This window comes from Pseudopodoces humilis, chromosome 9, assembly GCF_049639895.1.
Source record: "Pseudopodoces humilis isolate 2021_Gansu_Grassland_sample_001 chromosome 9, ASM4963989v1, whole genome shotgun sequence".
NCBI lineage: Eukaryota > Metazoa > Chordata > Aves > Passeriformes > Paridae > Pseudopodoces > Pseudopodoces humilis.
The window spans coordinates 18,454,310-18,478,063 of record NC_142208.1 but is presented as its reverse complement, the minus strand read 5'-3'; the positions used below and the strand labels follow the sequence as shown (position 1 = coordinate 18,478,063).

The following is a 23,754-nucleotide window of genomic DNA, read 5'->3' as shown; positions in this document are numbered from 1 at the left end:
GTTTGCCTGAATGTGACACTAGGAATACAGCCAGCAGTGCTCCAATATACATTGGCATAAATTGAACCCCATCCTTGCTAAGGGACAGATAAGCATGAAGGGTCTCAGTGTTCTCAGATGAATCATACTTAGCTTATCAGTGCATGCCTTGATTTAATGAAGCCACACTATGTTAATGTTAACACCGCAGAAAAAGCTGAAAAGTTACAGGCAGCCATGCTAACTAGCTACAAGCATTTAAAAGCCTGGGCATGAGCTCCTGCTTGGCTATTCTGGCCATAATTAATGATGACAAGTATGTTGGAAAAATAATTATTTTGCTTGCTTTTAAAGACAATTACTTTGCTTGAGGCGAATGAGGGGGTGGGCTTTATGTGGCTGTAATAAGCATATGTAGATGGCATCTTCCCAGAAGAATATTATAGCCACAGGATCTTTTTAATTGACCTGAGATTCCTTTGTTCTGCAGATACAATTTATGTATGTGGTCACAGACTAAAATGACCCTACTTGTCCTAGGGCAGGCTTAGTTCTAAACTGCTGAAAGGAAAAAAAAAAAAAACAAACCTGCTTTTCTCAGCCCAATCAGCAACAGATAGAAATCTCTCCTGGTCACTTTGTAGGGGGGAGAAATCTTTTTAAATTGGTACTCTGAGTGCATGCTTTTTTCATCTGATAAAATAGGAGTTGGGGGTATGGAAGCAGGCTGAGGTGAGTATTATTGCAGCCATCTGGTATCACTCCTGTGTCTGGGCTTGCATAGCACAGCAGCTTTTGCCTGGCACACTGCAATGCCACCCTCTGACAGCCACCTGCCTGCCCATTTACCATGCTGGGCTGCAGACCCTTGGTCCCTTTCCAGCCTGGACATGGTGCTGGAGTCATGGAGAGGGAGCACCTGCTTCTCCATCAGCTGCCATTCTAGAGCATCTTGTTACTGCGAGATGGAGGGCACCTCCACCCCTCCTGCCCACCACTCACTGGCATTCAAGGGCTGTGAGAGCCACACAGTCTTATCACATACTCTGTGATCATATCCTGGAACAATAAGGTAGTGTCTTACTGCCTTTCTCTCTGAGTTTCATGCTAACTGGGCCCAGGTGGGAAATAAAAGCAGAAAATCCCCCAAGGCTGTAATCCAGTGGAAAATTTAAACATGTGCAAACAACTAATGACCTTTAATAGTAATCAGGAGTTTTCATGTTTGTTGTCAGTCATTTTGTTGTTCGTTGAAGATGCTAAAATTTTCTTGGGCTGCAGGAGAGAGAAGAGGAACCAAAAAGCTATGTGCTGCTCACTTATGTATCAGAAAAATCTCCCTCTTGTTCCCTTTTTTAATTGTGTGGTGGTAATACAGAAGTCACAATCCCCTTCTCCAGTTCCCATCTGTAAGATGGAGAAGATGATGCTGTCTTTCAGTAAAGCGTTTTGAAACCTGATACTGAAATTTGTTTCAGAAAATGCAGTAATGAAGAGTCATGGGTGCTCTTCTCCATGTATTTAGCCTGCTGCTAATAGTAAAGGTTATGCTCTGTGCACTCCCAAGTCGGTTCAACTGAACTGGGATCTGGAGGATGAATAAAAGAGGAGAAACCCACTAATCGTATATTAATGTGTTCTTTGCTATGATGGTGCATAACAGAAAAATTTAGATTTCTTGCAGTCACAAAAAGGACTTGTATCTAGTAGTCCTTTCTAAAAGCATTACTAAAGGAAGCAGTCTTAACAGTGGGTATGATATCAAATGATAACATTTGATGGTTTGGGTCTAATTCATTCTATTCTTGGTGTCTGTAGATTTTTGTCAGGATGGAAGTTTTCACCTGATTTCAGTCTGTTTGGAGAGCTGATTAAGGAAAGCTATGCCTGAGCAACAGAAGAGTACTAGAGGATAAAGAATAAACGGTTGTCTCATGATGAAGATACAGAGTCTTAGGGTTTCTCAAAGTAGGCTGTGGTGGTAGGAAGCAGGGAGGCATAGAGAGAGAACTTGTGTTTCATTGCCCTGGATGAGCGATACAAATGTTTGTTTACCTAAGTTCAAAGTTCCCCCTGGAAATTGCAAGTCTAACAGGAGGGCAATCTCTGGTTTTAGCTCCAAGGGCAGTGAGCTGGAAATGAGGTAGAATATAGGGTACTGGAGTCACAAGCACTAGAGTTTTGTGCAAGGTCATTAAAGGGCCAGAATCCTAGGCAGCTGGGAGGATTAGTACATTAGTCTGTATTTGACCCTGTGTTAAACTGGCAGAGAAGGGAGTTCCCTTGTGGTTGTGCTGTGGTTTTTACTGGGTATTTCTTCTTCTCCTTTCCCCCCCCCCCCCTTTAAAATCACTGAGTGCAAAAAGGCAGACTTAGTTCATAAGGAACTCCAGCTTGGTGTGCCACTGAGTGTGGGAGATGTCTGCTGGCAAAAAGGAAGCTGATGTTTTGAGGGCTGTTTGGGCATGACTTCTTTTCTCATGTACCACACAATAATAGCATGAGGAAGTGTCATGAGGTTCAGGGATGAACTTGGAGTTTATTCTGACTGCTGAACTTCTCCTTCAAAATGACGAGATTCTAGAGCAAATTTTTGTTTAAAGTCTGCTGGGAGGAATTAAGAATGATAGAAAGGGCCCACACCCCCAAATATTTCCAGATATCCATGGAAAGATTTGTGAGGCCATAAATTATGTTTAATCTATGAGAATGTGTGAGGTCTTTTTTTTTGATGACACAACATCAGGCAGTGTTTCCAGATTAAATATGATGCAGATTGGGCCATCTCCAAAGCAGAGCGGTAGCAAGCTTGGGCTCCCATTCCAAGGTGATGTGCTTCTATAGCAGCTGAGTAATGCAGAAGTTCTACTTGAAAAGATGCTTCTTCCTCATATGATACTGTACATTCCCCAAGTCCAGCCCACAGCCTGCAGTGGTTCACAGATGGCAGCTGCCTGTGTCACTGACTCGGGGACTCTTCTCATCTCCTTCCTTTCTACTGTTTCTTTCTGCTCCATGCATGCTTAAGGACCAAATAGGATTTTACAATATAAGGTTAACTTGACCTTAGCTTGAGGTGTGCTATGGAAGAATTATTTGTTCCTGAAAGCTTGTCAGCTGATTTCAAAACTATCTAATGAAAGAGCACACAGTTGGGTTGTTTGGTTCAGGTTTTTTGTTGTATGATGGTACAGGTACAAGAACAGTGACATCCTACTGAATATTGTGGGATTTCTGAATTCTAAACTGTGAAGTTTTTCAGATGACATGCTGAATGGATTTTTCTTGAGTATAAAACTTGTCTTGCCCAAAAAAAACTAGTATTTATTTCCATGCTGACAACAAATGGTCCAAAAAAAGGCACAGCTATAAGTTTCCTATCTTGGAAAGTGCAGCCCTGGTTTTTACAGTCTTCTTTATAGTGTTGTATATTCTACCTTATAAGAGTAGTACTGGTTTCCTTTGGATCAGTTCCTTTGCCAGAAAGCTGACTTCAAATCCATTCAGTGGGTTAATGGTTATAGGTTATAAATGTTTGCCCTGCTGACAAGTAGCTGCTTTCTTGTCTCAGTGCACTGATGACTTGGCAGTACCCCAAAGGCTGGAATCGCTAAAAGCCAAGCGCTAAAGCACCATTGGAAGTATGGATTATTTGCTTTTATGCATTTTCCATAAATCTATGAACCTTTAAAAGGGTGAATTCTACCTTTGGGTCATTACACATAGAAGGACTTGAAGCACAGAAACATTAATATGCCCAAGACTGGGTAGTCAAATTTCTGTCATTGTCCTTTATATTCCAAGGAATGAAGTGTTGCCTGCCCAACCAATATGCTGTGATTGAGTGAATTAGAGGTAGGTGACTAGGAGACAAACACTGATAAGTATCATTGCTGTTAAATGTACTGTCCAAACTATATGGAATTTGAAAAGATATGAAATCAATACCAAACTGCCTTAAGCTCCCCAGAGAGGCAACAGAAGCAACAGGAATAAGGCTGAATTTCAAAATCAGGTCATCTTGGTTGAATAAAAGCAAAATATTTTTAGTAGACTTAAAAGCAGCATTGTGGACTAAGGAGAAATAAACAGCTGTAATCCTGTAGGACAAAGCAATGGGGTTAAGCCCTGGTTCGTATTACCTACTGCCCAAGAGTCTCGAAGTTTTGATCTTGTTGTTTTTTTGTTTGTTTTTTTTTAAATAAAAGCACTGTCACACTGTTGCCCCACTTGAAAAACAGGGAAACTGAGGCATGGGGTAGTGGGATGATTGGAATCAAAACATTCTGGAGCAAGTTTCCTTGTGCCTAAGTAGAAATGAGGAGACAGCCAGAAGTGCCTAAGGAGGAAATTAAGAGATAACCCAGTGACATGACAGGAGATTTATAGTGCTACATTTTCTACTTGAGACAAGAACTGGTTAATAGAATCAGGTTTTTCTACATTATCCAAACCTGTTGTGTTTTTTTTCTTCTCAACATATGTTGCTGTAGCAGCTGAGTAATGCAGAAGTTCTGCCTGAAAAAAAATGCTTCCTCCTTATATGATACTGTACATATTGTCATGGAAATTGTCCTCATTTCCCCCGAGCACACTTTAAATAACTCGAACAGCAGTGCTAATGAGCAGAAAGATATCTGCAATCCCCACCGTGCAACTTGACATACTTTATCCCACTCTGAATTCCCTTTGCTCATCTCTGAGCATTTTAAAGATCTGGTACAATAATTTGCTTTCTCTCTTTGGTCTGTTCATTTTGCTTTTAGCACTTGATAACAAAAGGTCAGCTTTGGCTGAAACCTTAGTGTTGCAGCTATGCCGTTTTTTACTGCCAAATATCTTAAGAAAAGCAAGTGTCTCCGAAAGGGTAAGTCATGATATTTTTGGTGTGTTTAGTGTTGTCTGTTTTGCTTTACATCACAGTAAAGGATTTATTTTGAATTAGCAAGCAGTGGAAATGGATCTATTCATACTGCCTGTCGTTTAGCACCGGGGTTTTTGTTATGCTGTGTTCAGTTTTGGTTCAAGATACGGTGTGTGTTATTATCTTGCATTTTACATTCAGAAAAGCCGACTAAGCGAGAGGATGTTTAACTCTTTAAATGTGGAGCATGTGTTTTGCACAGGGATGGAATCCCTGATGCAGAACAAAACAGCAACAGAGAATGTGTGTGTTTGTTTTTACAGATAAGTTTAGGTAAGCAGCTGAGTAATGGTCCACTATTTTTTGTCCCTTTTGTACAAAAGGAGCATTTTATTTTCAGTCTACACTGAAATAATAAAGTAAATGATACCTAATAAAGGAACAGCATATTTCCTCTTAAGCATCTTTCCTGTGTAGCAGTACCTGAGTGCATGGCTCCACAGAGATTTTAGCTTGCTGTTGTGAGGTTCACTTCGTGAATTGCTGTGTGGGCTTTTTCAGGAAATACTGATTTTTCTCCAGGTATATGCAAAACTCACGAGAGCAGTCTGCCTCTAGCATTGTGGAAATCGACAGTGTAGCAAACTCCCAATACGCACATTGACTGTAAATTATTTTCTTCTTTTGCATGTGTCCTCATTGTGACATTGGTTGTTCAGCCAGCAGTCCAGATGTGGGGTTTGCATAAAGGTGAATGGCAGTGATTTTGTCTGTCTGGGACATGCATTAGTTCCAGAGCATCTGAGGAATCTGACTTGCTCACCTGGCTAATGTTATATATATGTTACTTGGCATTTATGTATGTATGTGTTTACTTAGTATGTGCATTTCTCCAATTCCTTTTTTGAATATGAATTTTTTCTAAGGGATACGTGCAAATGAGAATTGTATAGGTTTTCATCACTGGTGTAAAGCCGAGGAAAATGTTTTGGAAAAAAGTTAAAGAAAACAAATTTACATTACCTTTGTGCTTTCTTCTGGGTTCCTATTATAAAATGGGATTGCACAAGAACTAGCAATTGAGATGTGATAATTTAGTTAAGCTGACCTGTAGATGCTGCTTCCAACTATTTAGTATTTTGTTTAATTAAATGTGTACACGTGTACACAAATTTACACAATAATTCAGAAATTCTTAAGGATAGAATTGTCTCAATAAAGTTTTTATTAGATAAAAGTAAAAATATTGTAACTGGATTATTAATTTCATTGCGTTAATTTATTTTATAGCATTTTGTGGTATATGTGTATGTATAAATGCTACTTTACAAGGGGGAATAGGATGATTTTTTCTCATCTCCTGGGGGCACCCAGCTGTCCAGTGCTTCTTTCCCTTATAGTATGTGCCAGAGTAGCAATGTATTTCTAGGCAGGGGCTGAGGAAAGGTGCCTGCCTTAGCGGTGTCCAAGCTGCAGGGAGGGGCTGATGGTATGGCCAGGAGATGTTAAGGCTGGGCCTTTTAGAGACAACTGAGGGATATTCAGGGAACAGCAGCCAGTTGTACTCTTAATGAGTCACTACCAGCAGGAAAATTGTCAGCCTACCGAGCTGAGTGTGTTTTCTCTTAGATTTTGGCGGAAACAAACTCCATCTGATGTGTGAAATCCATGAAACTGTCCAGAATGCCTCCTGAATCAGGTCTGCTGGCAGGGTTGGGATCCTGATTTCTTCTGGTGCCCTCTCTGCTGTGTGCTATCCTTTCTCTTCTTGCTTCCAGGGCATTCTAGTAAGGGCAGTGCTAAAGCAGTGTGTGTCTGAGTGGGAAATGCTGAGGTAGCTGAGCTGTTCAGTATCAGGCTGTCATTAATCTTGCTTTGAAGAAGCTGGACAGAGAACAGCATTTGAACCACTTCCCATCCAGGTACTTAAGGCAATTCCCTTTAACTCCCTTTAAGAAAGCACTTAATTTGCAGAGGGCTTTACTGTTATCTGAATAAGGACATATTCCCAGTAAGTAAATGTGGTTGTTCAAAGTCGTTAAACGATTAGAGTGCCCAAGGCATAGCATCAAAAATGTGGTTGCACAAAAACTGTAGTAGCCACAGGCTCCAGTTACAGATCTGACCTTGATGTTCTCTGTGTCTCTGAACAGGGAAGGAGCAAGCCATTACTTTGTGATCTGTGGTCTCTTTCCCACAGGTTCAGATGGTCTAGGGACAGAAGCTGGGCTATGGACAAGTTCATTGCCAGAAATACTGGTTGAATGGGAAAAAAAACTCCCAGGTAACTGCTCCTGGTTTGACCTTGAGAGGAAACTTGCCCAAATTAATGCAGGAAGTGGTCAGCAGCGATAGGAACTGGAAACTGATTCTACAAAGTCTTATAGCCTGAAACCCCAGGAAGTGCAGGATTTTGTGTCTTAGCTGTTTTGTACCAGGTTATAGCTGAAGCCTGTTTCTTTCCAAGTGAGATTATTCTCACAATGCACCATTTTATCTCCTCACCAATATGCCAGGCCACACTGTGTTTCTAATTAATTCTCTATTTTGTTTTTGTGGAGGCTGCAAGGGTTTCCAGACATGCCTGAAATGAAACAACCAGTTTCAAAGTACAGTGTTCTATCTTGCTATGTATCCTTTGCTATGCAGACTGTTGAGCCCATGGAGACTTCCTGTAGGTCTCATTTGGTCATACACCTTACCCTACTCGTACCCTCTGTAAAACTTGCAGCAATGACAAATTCTGGATTCTAAAATTCCTTTGTTTTTCCTATTGTCAGTTTTAACCTCCCTCAAACTCCTATCGGTTACATCCACACACACACCTTAAGGCTTTAAAACAATGAAACTCTGCAGCCTATTGTTAAAACCTTTAGTTTTCTCATGTATTTTTTTGTTTTGTTTTCTTTGGCCATTCCCTGAGCACTGTCTCAGTGCTACTTGAAACTGGGCTATAAAATGTTGTATAGTCATAATTGTCTTGTGATCTGGCAAGTTGTTGTCAGTTTTTCACTTATGCCTTCATTTCTAGTGGGCAAAAAAGAAAGTTTCTGCTTCAGAAAAGCCTTTCCACTTTAATTCAAAATAATTTAATAATTAATATTTTATTGCCAAGTGGTCCTTACTTTTCTGCAGCTGTAGGTTTACAGGACTTCAAAGCTGGATGATTAAGGTGCAGTTTTAGTTTGTAGCCAGGCAAGCCAAACAATCTGAACTTCAAAGAAGGGGAGTGTTCTTTAATGTTGTGGGCTCACCCTTTGTGTTCAGTAAATGGAACTGCTGGGGAAAATGCCATGTGCAGCAGACAAGTGATGTGGCTGCCACTCCTGGGAGGGGGTCTGCTGGCTGTTGCCTGAGAAGAGCAGCCCATGCCCAGCAACCTCAGGATATTTGATGGCTGACAATTAGGTCATTTTTGCATGGTGTCGACCTACAAGACTTTCAGCTTTCCTTTTTTTAGTGTTTTTAAAGCTTCTGTGTCTGAGGACCTCCAAGGCTGGTCATGCTAAATGCAGGATTTGAACCTGAGCTCTGTTATCTCTGCTGCTTCGTTTTGTCTGATTGTTTTCCTCCTCTGATGTGCTCACAGAGTGGATGGTTTTATACACATTATGAAAGCTGAGAAAGGCTGTCCTGGCAGAAGGAAGCATTCAATCCATACAACACTATGAACTGAGGGGAATAAGTTACAGAACTGGAAATGAAGATGCTCTTCATCTATGGCAGTCAAGCTGAAAAGGGGCCACTGTGATTTTGCTCTTCTGTTACTACTTTGTGCAGTTAACCAAACTCTGCATCTCCAGTTCAATATAGCAGTAGCAGAGAGAAAAAAGGAGCTAGATAGAGTCATCATTAGATGGACCTGCAAACTGTGGTAGTGTGTGACTTTTCTCAACACTGAAGCTCAAGCAATATGACCTAACCCTTTGTGTTTTATTAAACTCCTTATTGCACTTACCTGGTGGATGGTCCAGTCCAGAAAGTAGAACAAAAGCCTCATGATGAGGCAGGAAAGGGCCTGGATAATTCTTTCTTCTTCAACTGGGGTGTTGTTTACTAAGCCTGTTTCCTTGACTAGAAATCAGTCTTTAAAATCCCTACAAATAAATGAGTTTCATAGGTTGGGAAGGCAGCAAGGTGTAAGTGTGCAATGGTGATACCCCATGGTGTCTGAGATTAAAGCAAGGTGCTTGGGTGTAGAGATGAGTCCACAGTCAGTCTGGATCCTGATTGTACACTTGACTGTTTGGAGTTGTTGGAGCCCCCAGGAAACAGTGTGCTGGACTCCATGGGCTAGGAGATATGAAAGGAGCTGGCAGGACACCCCAGAGACATGTCTGGTGTTCAGTAAATGACTTGAAAAGCCATGTGGCTCTAGCGCAAATCTCTCTCATCAGTATGAAAATCTGAGTGAAATTGGGGCTTTATCCAATCAGTATCTAGGCTTTTGTGGGATCTGGGCCACTGTCTCCACAGGGCTCTGAGATTCAGCAGCCAGAGAGGCCAGTGCTGCCAAGAATCATAGTGCTCTAGAGGCACACAACTACTTGCTGTCCAACACTGTGCTGCCTCTCAGTGACCCATGTGCACACTGCTGAGAGTGGTGACTTCAGCTCACCAGTTAAAGCTCTCCAAAGAGAAGAGGTGCCAGGCAACCTCTGGAGCTGCTGAGCAAAGGAGCAGCTTTGTGAGACACAGTACACTCCAAATTCCTGATATGGCTTTCCTGAGAGCACTGCTTTGATGAGAAAATGGCCTTTCCTCTCCCATCCTGTGCTGGGAGAATAATCTTCATGCTGTTCAAATTTTTTTGTTTCATTCTTTGCCTTCTAGGGCTGACACTGCCTTTGCAGTTCCATACAACCAACCCTCTAAACAGTATTCCTTGCTTTATGAGATTAAACCTGGGTTGCCCAGATGCGGTGGTTGGGTTTTTCATAATGTCTCTGCTAGCTGATAGCCAGTATCATACTAGAAATCATTTAGTGTCTCTGTATCTCAGTTCTCCACTGGTATGTAGGAATTTCTCATTGTGACATTCAAAGGATTTTTTGTTAAATACAGAGAAGGCATTTCTCCACTCATGCACAATATAACCTTAGAAAGTAATTTCACTCTCTGTGCCTTTTCTCCCAAAACACTAATGTTTAATTCTATGTGAAAAGTGTATTCTGGCAGTGGAGAATAATTTAATTTTAGTATCTTTTAATTTATTTGTGAATAGCTAAAGTATATACTGAAATAATTTCTGTTTTCATATACTTGCCATAAGATTGGTTTGCAGTTACTGTTGTGTGACTGTTCCATATTTGAGAAAGGCCATCCAAGCTGTGTTGGATGTTTTTAATTGGACAGAGCAGTAACAGTGGACTAGATAGACTAGATGAAGCTGATCTTAGGATAAGGAGTATGGTATAAAGTGTTCTTTTTACTGTTGGCTTACTGGGAATTGGCCTTCCTGATATATATATATATGTATGTATATATATATATATGTATGTATGTATATATGTGTGTATATATATGTATGTATGTATGTATTTATATATACTCAAAGACGGGACTAGAATATCTGAAAACAGGAGCATTTGAGTCTTAGAAGGGCTTGGATTTGCATTTAGAAATCTGCTCCTTCATTATGATCATTATAAGCATGTAATGCTCTCCCAATTAGGTATCTGGATCACCTAACTGGTGAACTTAAATTAAACAAGGCAAGAGAATTGAAACCTCTCTGGAAGGCTGGAAAGCTGTGTCTGTTTGACAAATGCTTGCAGATTTGCTTCAGAGACCATGGATTGAGTTTTCACTGAGAGGTAACTGGCAGAGACCAGGCTTTCAAGACAATAGTTTACTGCTGTCTTGGGTTTCTGCTTTCACAGTATTAACCATTTAAATAAAGAGCATGATGCAATGGAACCTTCTATGTCTTTAATGCTAGAGCACTGAAACTGGCTGCAGTCACAAGCCATACAAGCTTATAGCCCTGTTATTTTTCCCTGTATTTTAGATGTGAAACCCCTTTTAGGGACTTTCAAACTCATCTGATTCCTCTTCATTTAAAACAACGTAGAAGAGAAGAGTAGGGGGCACTTGCTATGCTCCCCTCATTCCCTCTGTTACCTGACTGGGTCTCTGAAAAATCATGAAGCCATCAGTAATTTTTTTTTTTCCAGCCTTGCAGACCATTAACCCAAACGGTTCTTCGATTTCCAAACCATGTCCTCCCAGCCCCCTGTGTACCACAGCTTCACTGTAGATACATAATTAATTATTTGGAAAGCTGCTGTTTTAATGTAATATTAAACAGGCAGCAGCTCATCAGGTGTCCCCAAGGTAAGGAAGGCAGCATGCTGTTGGCAGCAGCTGCTGCCTTTAGGCTTATCAAGATTTCTTTGTTTTGAAACAGCAGCTGGAAGGCTTTTTAATACATGACCTGTCATTGGCTAAGCAGATCCTGGTTTCTGGCTCTTATTCTGCCTTTGACTACAAAGACAAATTCTTGTAACACATTCTGCCTGCAATGGCTGCATACAGTTCTGTGCTCTCAAGAAAGGAGCAGGGTGAGGAGAAAGAGGAGGCTCACGAGGCAGATATTGTGCCCTATTTCCTCCCTGCATTTTTCTTAGTCGACCAGCCAGGCTCAGTGAATCCGTGCAGCAGCTCAACTTATGTCAGCATTTTCAGAATGGGCTTTCTGCTTCTATAAGCATAAAAATACACAAATATATTTCCTATGGAGGGCATTCCAAATAGTGAGGGTGATATTCTGCTGGTCTTATGCAAGTTCTAGTTCTCTGTGGCCTAAATCTGTGTAATTAGATTTAATTTATGTTGTTCATACTACTGGCAGAATCAGCTCAAATGGCAATGCTGGCATTTCTATTTGAGTAGTATATCACAAGGAGCATTGAGCAAGGCTTTTTACTTCTTAGGAATAAGAACTTCATCTTCTGTATTTGAACATCATAAAATGCATTGATGGCCAGTTTTCCCCAGAATATGTGGGCCTTAAAATGGCCATGTGTAAGCTGCATGTGCAGTGTTTCTTGCTCTGGGATGTAGTTACAGAGTTTGGCAGCCCAGTGTGGTCATCCACGCATCAAATATGTTCTCACACCAGGAGAAAGTTGCTCTATTACACTGGATCGCTGTACATACCTCTGTTAGCCTTCAGGACTTTTGGGGCAGGTTCCAGTGAGTTGTAATGTCTCCTGAGTATTTGTCTCCTTTCTGTGCTCCTTTGTGGAAATTCTTTTATTTTCCCTTGGTAATAAAGAGACTCAGTCTTTCTAGGACTGTGACCTAGCTCTGATCAGTAGCCTTTGCTTGAAACATGGCAGACCTGTAAACTCTCAAATAATGTAAGATTGTTTAAAGGACATTTTGGAAACATAGTATAGCCCTCAGTAGGTGTCAGTGTGCTTTGCTGAGAGACTGTGAGTGCTGGTGTAGTGGAGAGGAAGCTGCTGACACAGGTTTTCACATACAAGGATTTCCCTTTTGCTGGCCAGCTGTTCTGGATGAGGACTATCAGGACAGAACATGTAGACTACAGTGCTTTTCAGATCTAGGAAGACCAGGGAAAGTTCAAGGACTCCTGTCACTTCACTGGGGTTTGCCCTAGCCCAAAAGTACTGAGCTGTCCCAGAAGGAATGTTGTACCAGCTTGGAAGCTGTTGTTTGGAAGAGTGATAGCTCAGTGGCTGATTGGCTTGGTGCTGGTGAACTTTCTGCGCTGTGGGAGAGGAAGCTTGCACAGTAATGCTTCAGGCAGTTCTGCTGTGCGGGATGGATGAAAACTGAATAGTCCCAAACCCTAAATTGTCCTTCTGTGAGCAGTCTGCCTGAACTGTGAGCTCTAAGGTTATACACCTGAGCTTTACTCTCTGCCTCTACAACTCAAAGGTGACTGTGTCAGCTTGTCAGATGAGACAGTACCTATGTGCAGGCCTTTGGCCTATGATGGAGACACACAGCTGTCAGGATGGGTTGCAGTGGGAGGGTACATCTGTGTGTAATATTGGCAGAAAATGTTTCAAGACAGAACTCTCACTGGAAAATCCAGTCAGAAACATTCTGTGCAACATTCCCTTGAACTTCAGTGGGAACAAGGCCACCAGCTGAAGGCATTTCTCAGGATGAGTTGTTTACCTAACAGGTTTTTTAATTTCTTGTTTAAATTTGATTTAAACCAGCATGTTTCTGAATAGTGAAGTTATATCAGCTAATAATTAACTACTTCAAAGGAACTTCTGTGGGTGTTCTGATAATGCTGTTAACTGGGAGGAGTTTGTTCCATTGCCAGTGAATGGACAGAATTAGAGTTGGTGTTTCTAAGCATTGTTCTGGTAGCAGTTCACTGACAGCTGTCCTAAAGCACAAAGAATTGAGGCTCAGCTTTTTGCATTGCCCAGCCTGGAGTCCTTTAGGAACAGTTGTGTTCTGAGTGGCTGCAGCGCTGGGCCCGAGTGACAAACATGGACTTCCCATTTTTCCCAAGGACCATTGTTGTGACAGTGAAGAATGCTGCATACTACGCAGTCATGTTTAGAAGATTCACTGATCACTCAATGCATAGCCAAATACAGGAGGAGACTGCTGTAAAACTGTTAGTCTGTGCAAACTGTAGCAGCGCTACAGACTTGGATCAGAATATCCCTGAGCTCTTAAGTTTGGACGTGGATCAGCAGTACTTCCATCTGCATTGTCTCATCATTAGTATTGGCAAGGTTTCCTCAAACTTGTCAACATTTTGCCAAAGGCCTACAGTATATATGCTTTCGCATTTCAGTCCTTTCTCTGTGTTAATATGACAAATAGCTTTGCTTTTTGTAAAAACAAAGTCTGCAACTGTTGAGTCCTTAATGATAGTCCATTAATTTGCTGCTGCCAAAACTGTGCTTGTAAAGCTTCAGTTACTTTACTAAAGAAGATAATAATGTTCGTAATTGGTTGGCTTGAATTTCTGCAGTACTCTGTATTCAGTCTAGAGAGAATCAGTCTTTACAGGCTCAGCTAAAAGCTCTGGCATCTGCAGCCTAAGCTTTACCAGTGGATGGCTTCTTTTCCATTCTCCTTAGTTCAAGGTTCAGAGCACTGGCTAAGATGGGAGACATATAGTCTTTTAAAAATAGTGAGGATGTCTTTGGTTTCATAGTGGATTAAGTGCAGGAGAAAGAAAAAATAGCCTTATGAGTGGCAAGGTGGAGGGAAAAGGTGGTTGTAGAGAGATGTATTCATAAGTCATGAACCACTTCATTCCTGTCATGGAGCAGACCTGGCAAACGTAAGCACAACAGTTCAGGAGAAGTGCAGAAGTTGGATATTATCTCTCCAATATGAAATAATTAAAAAAGATAGATAAGAATTCACTATTCTTATGTTATGGTAAGCAATTTATTGTCAAAATATAAAAATTTCCTTGACTTTTGTTTTGCTGTGAAAGATTTGAAGAAATTTATGAGAATTAGAAAATTACTTGTGGTTGTATGGTAATGCATAAAAATTATCCAGTCATTTTCATTCAGATTTTTCAAAGCATGAAGTATCATCATCTTTGGTCAGGAAGGAATTTCCTCCCTTATAATAGCATGTAAACATAACCACAGTTGGAATATATAATTTGATACATTCTTCGGAAGTGTTGAGCTTTGGAGAACCACATGGAACCATATGGCCTGTTTTGCACAGCTGTGCTACTATTTTTTGAGTCTTTCATACATATATTTGTAACTTCTTTTTTGTACCCTCAAATTAAATTGCCTTAATTTAGATGTCTCCTGCAATGTGCCTTGTACAGACAGACACAGCTCCTTCCAGCTGGCCTAAACTGCTTCCTTGTGAGTGTATGGCTTCTGCTGGCCTGAGAAAAAATTCATTTCCTCTCGTTTAAAATCAGAGGTTAAAATCAGTGAAATGACTGTAGGCACATAGTCCAGGCAGTTCCAAACCATCACCATAAAGGACTGGGCTCATTATAACTCTCTAGATCTGAAATACACCGAGGAAATACAGTAAGGGTTAGTTTTCTGGAGTGGAAGAAAGGAGGGTAAGGGAAAACAGCCTACTGTTGGTATGGGGCTGTCTGCAGAATGTGCTGGGGGAAAAAAAAATTCTTGCTCTCCCTTGTCATCCCCACTTAGCATCACCAGGTGTTCTTCCACGTGGGGATGAAATGACATCTTTCCCTCCTTACCCCCTCCAGGACACCTGTAGAGAGGGGTAGAAGTTGTCCTGTTGTTATTGTAAGACAGACACATCATGAGGTGAACAGCTCCTTGAGAGCTGGTGACATGTCAGACAGATTCTAAAGAAAAGGTTTGTAAGTTTGGAGCACAAGTGTGTGTAAATGGAAGGAGCTGAACTGCAACTATGCCCAGGCTCCCAACGCTTTCAGATTCTTTTTCATTAGGAGCTCTGGCAAGGAAAACAGTGTTAGCATTGGCAGAGGCAACACTATACCCTAAATTTGTGTTCTTTGTCAGTAGATACTGCTGTAAGAGGCAGTGAAGTGCCATTGCACTGTGGGAGCTCCACCTAAGAAGCCTGTCTGTTATGATGCAGGCTTTTAATTGAACATGTTCAATCTCCACAGTAACCTCCTATCAGGAAACATTACTTGAGTTGAGAGCCAGAAGGGTTTAAAGCAGTCTAACTCCTGAGGTGTCTTTGGACATGATTAGAATATCTGGAATTCACACTTGGGATGAAACACGCAAATTGCAACAAAAGTGAAGCAGTGTCAAGCAGCTCCTAGAAATTGCTGGTGGAGTAGTTGTTCCTCATGTTGATTATTTTGATTGACTCCTCTTTGCAGTCCTCCTTGCTGGCCTCCCAAACTAGCTTGTGACCATGTTGGAAAGTTTTCATCCCTTGCTGCTAGCTAGTAGAAGCCGATAACGAAGCAGTTAAAATACAGCTTGTTTATAGGGATACCGTACAGTCTTGGGGGCACATTTCACAAACTCCTGAAACCTCTGCATTTGGGGAGGCAGTGTGATCGTTGTTAGTGTCTGTTCCTTTTATGGAGCAAAGTAGTTGTGTGCAGAAGGTGGAGGGATTGGTGCCTGAGCTGTGCTAGTATAAGGGAGATGCTGTGTCCTTGAAAAAAAAATGTACTCAGTTGAATGTTACGCCTGAGCTCATCTGAACACTAAATATTGGGCTGCTGCAGTAGAAGTGGCCTTTCCTCCATTCTGAAGTCACTTCAGCCAACCTAAGCTGTACTTCATGGCCACAGTGAGCAGCATCTCCCAGGCAGCATAGTAGTAGTCTCTTTGCTGAAACTGCAAATAACTGAAAGCAGGGACACATGAGTGTATGGATGTACTAGTACCATAAATATGCTTTTAATGCTAGAAGTGTAACTTAAAAATTGCTGAGCCTTTTTTACTGAAATTTGGAGAAGTTCAGACAAGGGCAGATAAAGCACATTAAGGAAAAATCAGCTCAATTAGACTCAAACATTACACAGCACTGAACTCATGTAAGCAGGTTTTACAAGCTGAAGTTCAAGGTGAGTTATGTGCAATTCTACTTACTTTTCCTTGAAGAGTACTTGAAGTTATTTTTCTCCCTTCCTCTTATCCTGAATCTTTTATTTTCCTGCTTGCTATGGTTCCTGGAGTGTGACATCACCAACTAGCATTTGGCCTACCTGGAATGTGGGTTTTGTTTGTTTCCAAGGCATTGCTTTATTTGAAGTGGTTGGTCGTCTTAAACAGTTCTTCATTTTAATTAATAGATAAAAGTCTAGAGTAATAAGGCCACATGAATTATCAAGAAAGACATCTCCAGTCAGAATTGTCAAGCTAGCCAGACACAGGTTTTATGTACAACAGGCCAAAGATTTAGTTTCATCTTTATTTCTTTCATATAGTTTTAGTAATCCCACACTTGATCCTGACAACTGACACAGATCACTAGCCTTAGGTTTATAAGGGTTTTCTGTAGTCCATGTACCAGTACAGAGAATCTTTATTAGTGACTCTGTTCATGTTAAATCTTGTCAGATGTTTTTGCATAAGAAACCACAGTTCTGAGGTCTCATCTCTTTATTGATGCATTTTTAAAGCAGTTTAATGGCTTCTGAAGCCACAGAAGGCATGGGAGGGGAGAAGAGATCACAGGGCCTTTGGATTGCTTAATAGATGGCAGTGGCTTTAGAGTGTTTGCCTGCTTTTGCTTTATTCTCTGGGATGAGGTCTAAGATACGATATCGACAAACCATTTACAGACTCATCAAAATCCACCGTAGTGATTTTGACTTGAAAATTTGATCAACTTCTGCTTGTAATCGCCATGGAATTTGGTGAAATAAAAAGTGCTTTAGGAAATTAGGCATTTAATATTTGACTGAGAAGTCAATGAGATTTTAGTGCACGCTTGTAAATCCTGCCCTAAGAAAATGTGAATGTATCAGTTTGAGCCGAACTTCCTCATTACAATAAAATTTTCTCGTTGACCCAACCAAATCAATATTGAATGTTAAAATCCCCCTAAGCTCCTTCCAATCTGTAGAAATTAAATAACTTTCACCTACAAAGGTGCCTGTTTCTTTAGGAAAAAATGCCATTATGTTGTCCATTAGAACAGTGACACAGTGAATGTATTTTGATTCAAAGCTTGTTTCTTTCATTTGCACTCCACATGATAGTAAATTCTTGTGCCTTGTTTTTTGTTAATTTTGTCTGCCTTTTAAAATACGATTGCGTATTTACTCAGCTCCAAATCAACTTCCAACTCATATATTCTATATATTGATAGATGAACAGATACAAATAAAAAAATTCTGGCAAGCACGCATCACTATTTACTGTTTAATTCCTCACAAATCATATCCACACTGGGAAATCCCCAGCTTTCCTCATTTTTATCTCACTCCTTGACTGCTTCAGATTTTGCTTGCTGTTTTTTCTGTTCTCAGGCAGCCTAAATGGACCATTTCAAGATGAGTTTCATACTCACAACGAATTTCCCCTTTTATGAAAGAGTAATTCTGGAAAAAAAAAAATTAAAAAAATAAACAAAAAAAAAAAACCAGAAAAAAAAAGCAGAGAAGTTAAACTGATGCTGATGGCAGGCTAACCCAGGATTCAGCTGTAACAGACAGGGTCCATCTGCAGCATTCAGACTCTTGAAAACCTTTGGTTGAGGTGGAAAGTGCTCAGAGTAGAGGTTCAGCATTAGCTGAAATTAAAGGTAAGAAGACCGAAGAAATGGAATTAGGTTTCAAGTGTCTATTCAAAGCATTCTTCATGAACTTCCACTTACTCGTTGATATTTCTTTCGTCTTTTGATCCAGAGATCAAGACTGATTTTCTTTGGGTTTTTTTTCCTGCTGTGCAAAGAAAGACTCCCTCTAACAGAGCTGCCCTTATTCTTGACAAAATTAATCTCCTGATTTTTCACCTTCTTTCATTATCAGGGAGATCTTTGAGCCCCAAATTCTGATACTCACCTTAAAGTCAATCATAAAGACCAGGTCAGGGAAGATGAATAATTGCAATTGTTCTTCTCAGCAGCGAGTGCTGATTTTTGACCATTTGTCAAGATCTTTGTTGCTGCTTGTCTGCAATCAAAGGCTTCCTGTCACTACTTGCTGTAGCACTGAGGGCAGACACGTCAGCTGGGCCCTGTGGTTCTCACCAGCCACCCTTCCCCAGTCCAGCCCTGAGCTGCAGGTCACCTCCCGCGCTGCAGCTGCACCTGCGCACGGCCAGCTGGATTTCACTCTCGCTGAAAATGCTGCAGCTGCTGTCCACACCAAAGCAGTGCAAAAGTGTCAACAAACACGTCAATGTGTACACATACACAAGTTGCTGTAGTGGTGTAGCTTCTCAGGAGGCTCATATAAGGGCAGGACGCAAGCACATCAGTAAGGGGAATGATGTAAGAAATGGGTGAAAGGCAAGCCAGAATAGGGAGGTGGAAGTAAAAGAAGTTACCTAAACAAGGAGAAACTGCCTACTTCAGAACCCAACAGCAGCATTGCTTGAGTATATAGAAGTTCCTCCTTTCACATGCAGTGAGGTAGTCTCATCTCCCATGCAGAAGTCCAGTCCTGTTCCCCCGAATTTCTCTTCCATACAGGCAAAGGGGATCTAAAGCTTGACTTCACAAGTGATCTTAAGAAGGTTAAGCTTGAATGAGGTTCAAGGCAAACAAAAAATTCAAGCTTTTCCTCAGGAAAGAGCTGTATAAAGGCAGAGATGCAGCCTGTCTGCTGCAGGTTCTTTGAACAGGAGCGCATGGCAGGACAAGTAAATGTAACAAAATGATACCTTATGTTTCACACATTCCAGTGAATCTTTACCTGTCCAAAGATAGTAAAAAAGATAAAAATTCAGTAAACAGGGCCTTGAAGAGTAGGTTGTGATTCCTGCTGCACCCCATCTCACCTTTAGCAAGATTTAGTCCCAATGTTTTTGCATTTAACGTTCTCTTGTGTGGGGCATGGGGGGAAAGCTGAAAGGAGGATCAACTCTAAGGACTGGGAGGTAGACATTAGCAGGTCATGGCTCCCAGGCTATATGAAATGAAGAAACTGTGAGTGCAGGCAGAGAGCAGTTCTGCCAGCTTGAGTTAGTCTGGTCCTGGAGAAGAAAGCATTTGAACACTGGAGCTCAACTGTTCCCTCCAGGCAAAGATACCTACCAGGGTATGTAAAGCACTTTGACAAAGGCACCTTGGGGCAGGGGCAGCAAAGATTTCAAGTCTGCTGGGACCTGCAGCTGTTTTGAGGGAGAGCAACAGCCAAGCAAGTTTGTTAATCCTCCTAGGCTCTTACATTTACTGTATATGCTGACACGGTTGCCATCACCTTTCCCATTCTCCAAGTTGTTTGGTTTCTGTATACCTGGATGAGAGACAAATAGAGCTGCCAGCTTGCTTCATGGATAAGGATGAAATCCAGTGCATCTTGCCCAGTGTACAGCAACGAGAAGCCTGAAGCAGGTGACAGAATACAGGATCCCCTGGTCACAGGCTAATGCTAAAGCAGATGGACTATTCATCCCCAGAGTTAAGCCCCCTGTTCCTGACACATCTTTTGAGATACTTGAACTCTGTTTGTGTTTGCAGTTATTTCATCTCTGGTCTGGAGATGAAAGTAGCTTTGAGCAGAAGGACTGGAGTGTCTGCCCATGGCAATCCTGAGCTACGCAGGGCTTGTCTCTGAGGCCCAGTCTTGCTTATATGGAAGCTTGAGTAAAGATGAGTGAGACATTCTGTTCAAGGGTATGAAAAAGCCTTGTCTGTGTTTAAAATCATTAACGGAGTGCTCTTCTGCATCATGGTGCTGAGTAGCCAGACACCCTGTTTGATTCACACCGTAGAAATAGAGCTTGTGTGCTTCAGGGTTAGAGCTTAGCATCAACCACAGTAAGGGCTGGAGCTCCTGCAATGGCAGAGAAGAGGTTTGAATTCAGCAGCTTAATATGAACTTCATCCTGTTGTGAGAGACAAAACTAAAATTCTGTCCCTAAGTGTTTCAGGGCAGGAAGCTTTGAAATTGTTTTCCTAAAACAGTTCTAAAGTCTAGTGCATTTGAGTTGATACAGTGTTGCATTTCCAATTCAAACCTGAAATCTATTATAGGATCCTGCTTTGTGTCTGAGCCCACAGAAGAAATCATCTGTGAGTTTCAGGCAAAATTCTAGACTTCTAAGAAGTTTCTTGTGACATTGTTTCCTTGGGCTGTTTGTTTGTTTGTTTGTGGAGGTTGTTGGGTTTTTCTGTTTGTTTGTTTTTTAAGAAGATCTAGGTGTTTGAATTTGGCTCTTTCTCATTCTTGTGACTACCAAAACTGAAAAGGTATTGAATGTAGAGAGATGTATCTGAACTCTGCCTTTTAGTAAGCCCTAATTTTTCTGCTTGATGCCTCAATGATGTAGTGGAAGGAAACAGCCAAGTGTATAAAGAAATATGAGTAAAATGTTATTAAAAACTAAAAATGTTTACAGGTGGGTCTCCGTGTTCTGCCACTGCATAGTCACTTTTTGCTAACATAAGAAGCAATTCTGAAGTTCATTCTTATTTCTAAGCTGGTGTTTGTGTGTGGAGCTGCCTTCATTTGCTTGTACTTACATGTCCAGTCACTACTGACTCTCCCACAGGCAGATTGTAGGGTCATGACCTTGCTCCTATTTCAAGTTTCAGTGGGGAAAGGCAAGCATGGAGGAACTATGTGTAGTCTTGGGTAGAATCTCAGGTCTGGTGTGTACAGAAATCTTTTTTTCCTATCCAGTTTTTGCTTTTTTGCAGGTTCAAGTAAAAGTATAAATGTTTCGGTTTTTATCACCTTAAATGCTTGCATGAAAGCTGTCTATGAAGGTTTAGAAAGCAGCTGGCTGGTCCAAAGTAACATCTTAGGGGAAGGGGACTTGTAGTCAGGTGCCTCTGGTATAGTGATTCCTTGAGAAGATGCCAATTTTGCAGAAGTCCAGTAAGTCATCTCCATCCTCTGCTCATTGTGATTCTTATGGCAATCTTGCTATGGGTTAGTGCAGCTAATTCCACTAAATTTAGTTTGTGATTAATTCTAAGATAAGCTTCTGGTCTCTTCTTGCCCTTGATGGCTTGGGTGGGCAAGAGCTCAGCTGACCCCTTTAAACTCAAGAACAAAATGTATTTTTACCTTGACCAAACTCAGTGGTTTGCTGGTGGTGGGACCCATATAGTAAATGTCTTTTAGAGGCAGTTTCATTCCTTTGAAGAATGATGGCCTAGCTTGAGCTCAGGCTATCTGCCAAATGCCACATCCTGAAACCCGTTTCTGATGTGTATTGAGGGTCGTGGAAAACCTTTTTCAATCGTATATCCTATGAAACATTTGGATGTGAAAAAGGGTGTGTCAGTAGGTCTGCTGGGTAAGGTGTAAGAATTATACTTCATGACCTCTGCTTTTCCACCATGAGTATGTTGGTAAAAAAGATTTAGGCAATGACAGTAATTTCAGACTGCAGTTTCCTGGGCAGACAGTTTTGTATACAAAGGATGAAGTATGTCATCCTTGCAGTGGAATATGGTGGGACATTGATCTGTTCAGATGCCTGCATCCTAGCCTTGAGCTAGAGAGCTGTTCTCTTTATATACCTTAAGGAATATGAATAATTCAGTAAATTAAAAAGTGGGAGACTGTCCAAGAGAATTTGGGCACATGTAGGGGCAAAGCATCATGGCTTTTGTTTCTTAAGCTGCATGACTAGTCCCTGGTGGCTGTTGTTTCTCCTCTTTACTGAAAAACTGCCTCAGTTTCCCAGTTTAGTGAATTGCTTCTCGGAGAACCATAAAATATTTCCCAATGCATCTCATTTTTCCACTTCTGCTTTGCAAATCAATAAATGTTCCATGGGTGTGTCAAGGCAAGAAAACAATTAATAGCAAGAAAAAGTACTTCCCTGGCTTGCAGGCAGCTCCCAGCTTGCTTCTCTCCCCAGATTAGCAAGGATTTAAGAAGCACATGTTCTGTGTATGCTAAATCAGCTCTGCAGAAACCACAGCATACCATCATCCTGCTCTTATCTCTGAATTCCATGGGCAGATAATCTCAGCTGCTCAGCACAGGCTGGCAGCTTCAGCTTGCCAGTAGGTGCTGAAAGCCATGTAAGCATGGAAATGACAGTGACACACAGCTCAGATGCTATCTCTGTAGCAAAGCCACAGGCAGTTTCCATGGTGATGGAGAAGCTCCAGGCCTTTGGGGATGCAGCTGCTGAATTGGACAGGATCAGTAGCCTTTTCATACAGAGGCTGTTCTAATAAAGCTTTTATGTGTTTGTGTGGCACTCACTCGGTTGTATCCAGCTCTGGAACATAAAATGAAGGGTGAGGGGAAGATTTAAATTGTTAGAGTGCTGACCTAAAAATGAAACAAGAAAAGCAGGGTCAAAATGTTTCAAGTGTTGGAGTAGCCACAATTTTTTTTTTGTGACAGCTTTATATTCTTGTCAGTGCCTTTCTGAGATGCTACACACCAATGTTAATAGCTCCTAAAGTTTTTACATCAAGTGGAAGTGTCAGAATCACGCCCCCATCTCTTAACTTTCTTCTGAATTGGATCCAAAATCAGAATGGGTCTCTTTGTATTGAGACTATAAATATCCCAGAGGCTTGGGGAAAGCAGATGATCTTGTGACTTCTACATCTGAAGCATTTTCAAATGTCTTGTATGTCACTTGGTCCCTCTTTTGGGTAAAAATCTCTCAATACCTCAACACAGGTATGTGGAATTAATTTCTTTTCCTATAGAGTCTTGCCGCCTGTACCTTTGCTTTTCTTATTGCTGAGACAGCAGATACAACATCTCCAAGTTTCCTTACACTGGAAATGCATATTTTGCATTTCTGCTTTGATCTTCTATCAACCTGTGCTCTGTGGGTGCTGCAGGACGTCAGCAGGAATTGTCTGAAAAACTGCTCAATTCAAATAATAATAGTGTTACTTTGACCAATGTTTTTGATGGTGTTAAACTTTGGTTGCTCTCTTCTGAAGAGGATACTAAAAGAGATTTTTATTCTGTCTTTCAGGTGGTGCAGGGGACCGGGAAAAGATGCCTGTCAATCATGAGGCTTTCCTGCTCATGGCTAATTCCCAGAATGAAATGGAAGATTGGGTGAAAGCCATCCGACGGGTTATATGGGCTCCATTTGGTGGAGGTATTGCAAATAGCTCAAATGCACATAAATTAAAACATTTGCCTCAAGGTAAAACATATTCTTGTGATACTAGGATACGTGTAACACTGTAAAATCACTGAGATGTCTAGATAAGCTCTTGATTGTCTGAAGTGTTTTGAAGCAAAAGATGGGGTTAATTTTTTTTATTTTTTTTTTGTTAGGAGATGGACAGGAATGAAAGGGGAGTGCACATCCACAGTTTATAACTGTCTCAGTCAGAAATGGGTGGTA

General features: G+C 41.2%; 1 protein-coding gene across 8 annotated transcripts in view; it reads left to right on the top strand.

Moving 5' to 3' along the window:
* ARHGAP22 (Rho GTPase activating protein 22) overlaps window positions 1-23,754 on the top strand; it is a 130,163-nt gene that overhangs the window by 70,439 nt on the left and 35,970 nt on the right. For 6 of the 8 annotated variants that reach the window (XM_088059531.1, XM_088059527.1, XM_088059529.1 and 3 more), the window contains one exon: window positions 23,374-23,550. In XM_088059531.1, the coding sequence (XP_087915657.1) occupies window positions 23,374-23,550 (177 nt within the window). Of the gene's footprint in view, window positions 1-4,734; window positions 4,847-23,373; window positions 23,551-23,754 lie in introns of those variants that run through there. The other 2 variants (XM_088059534.1, XM_088059528.1) reach the window with 2 other exon arrangements.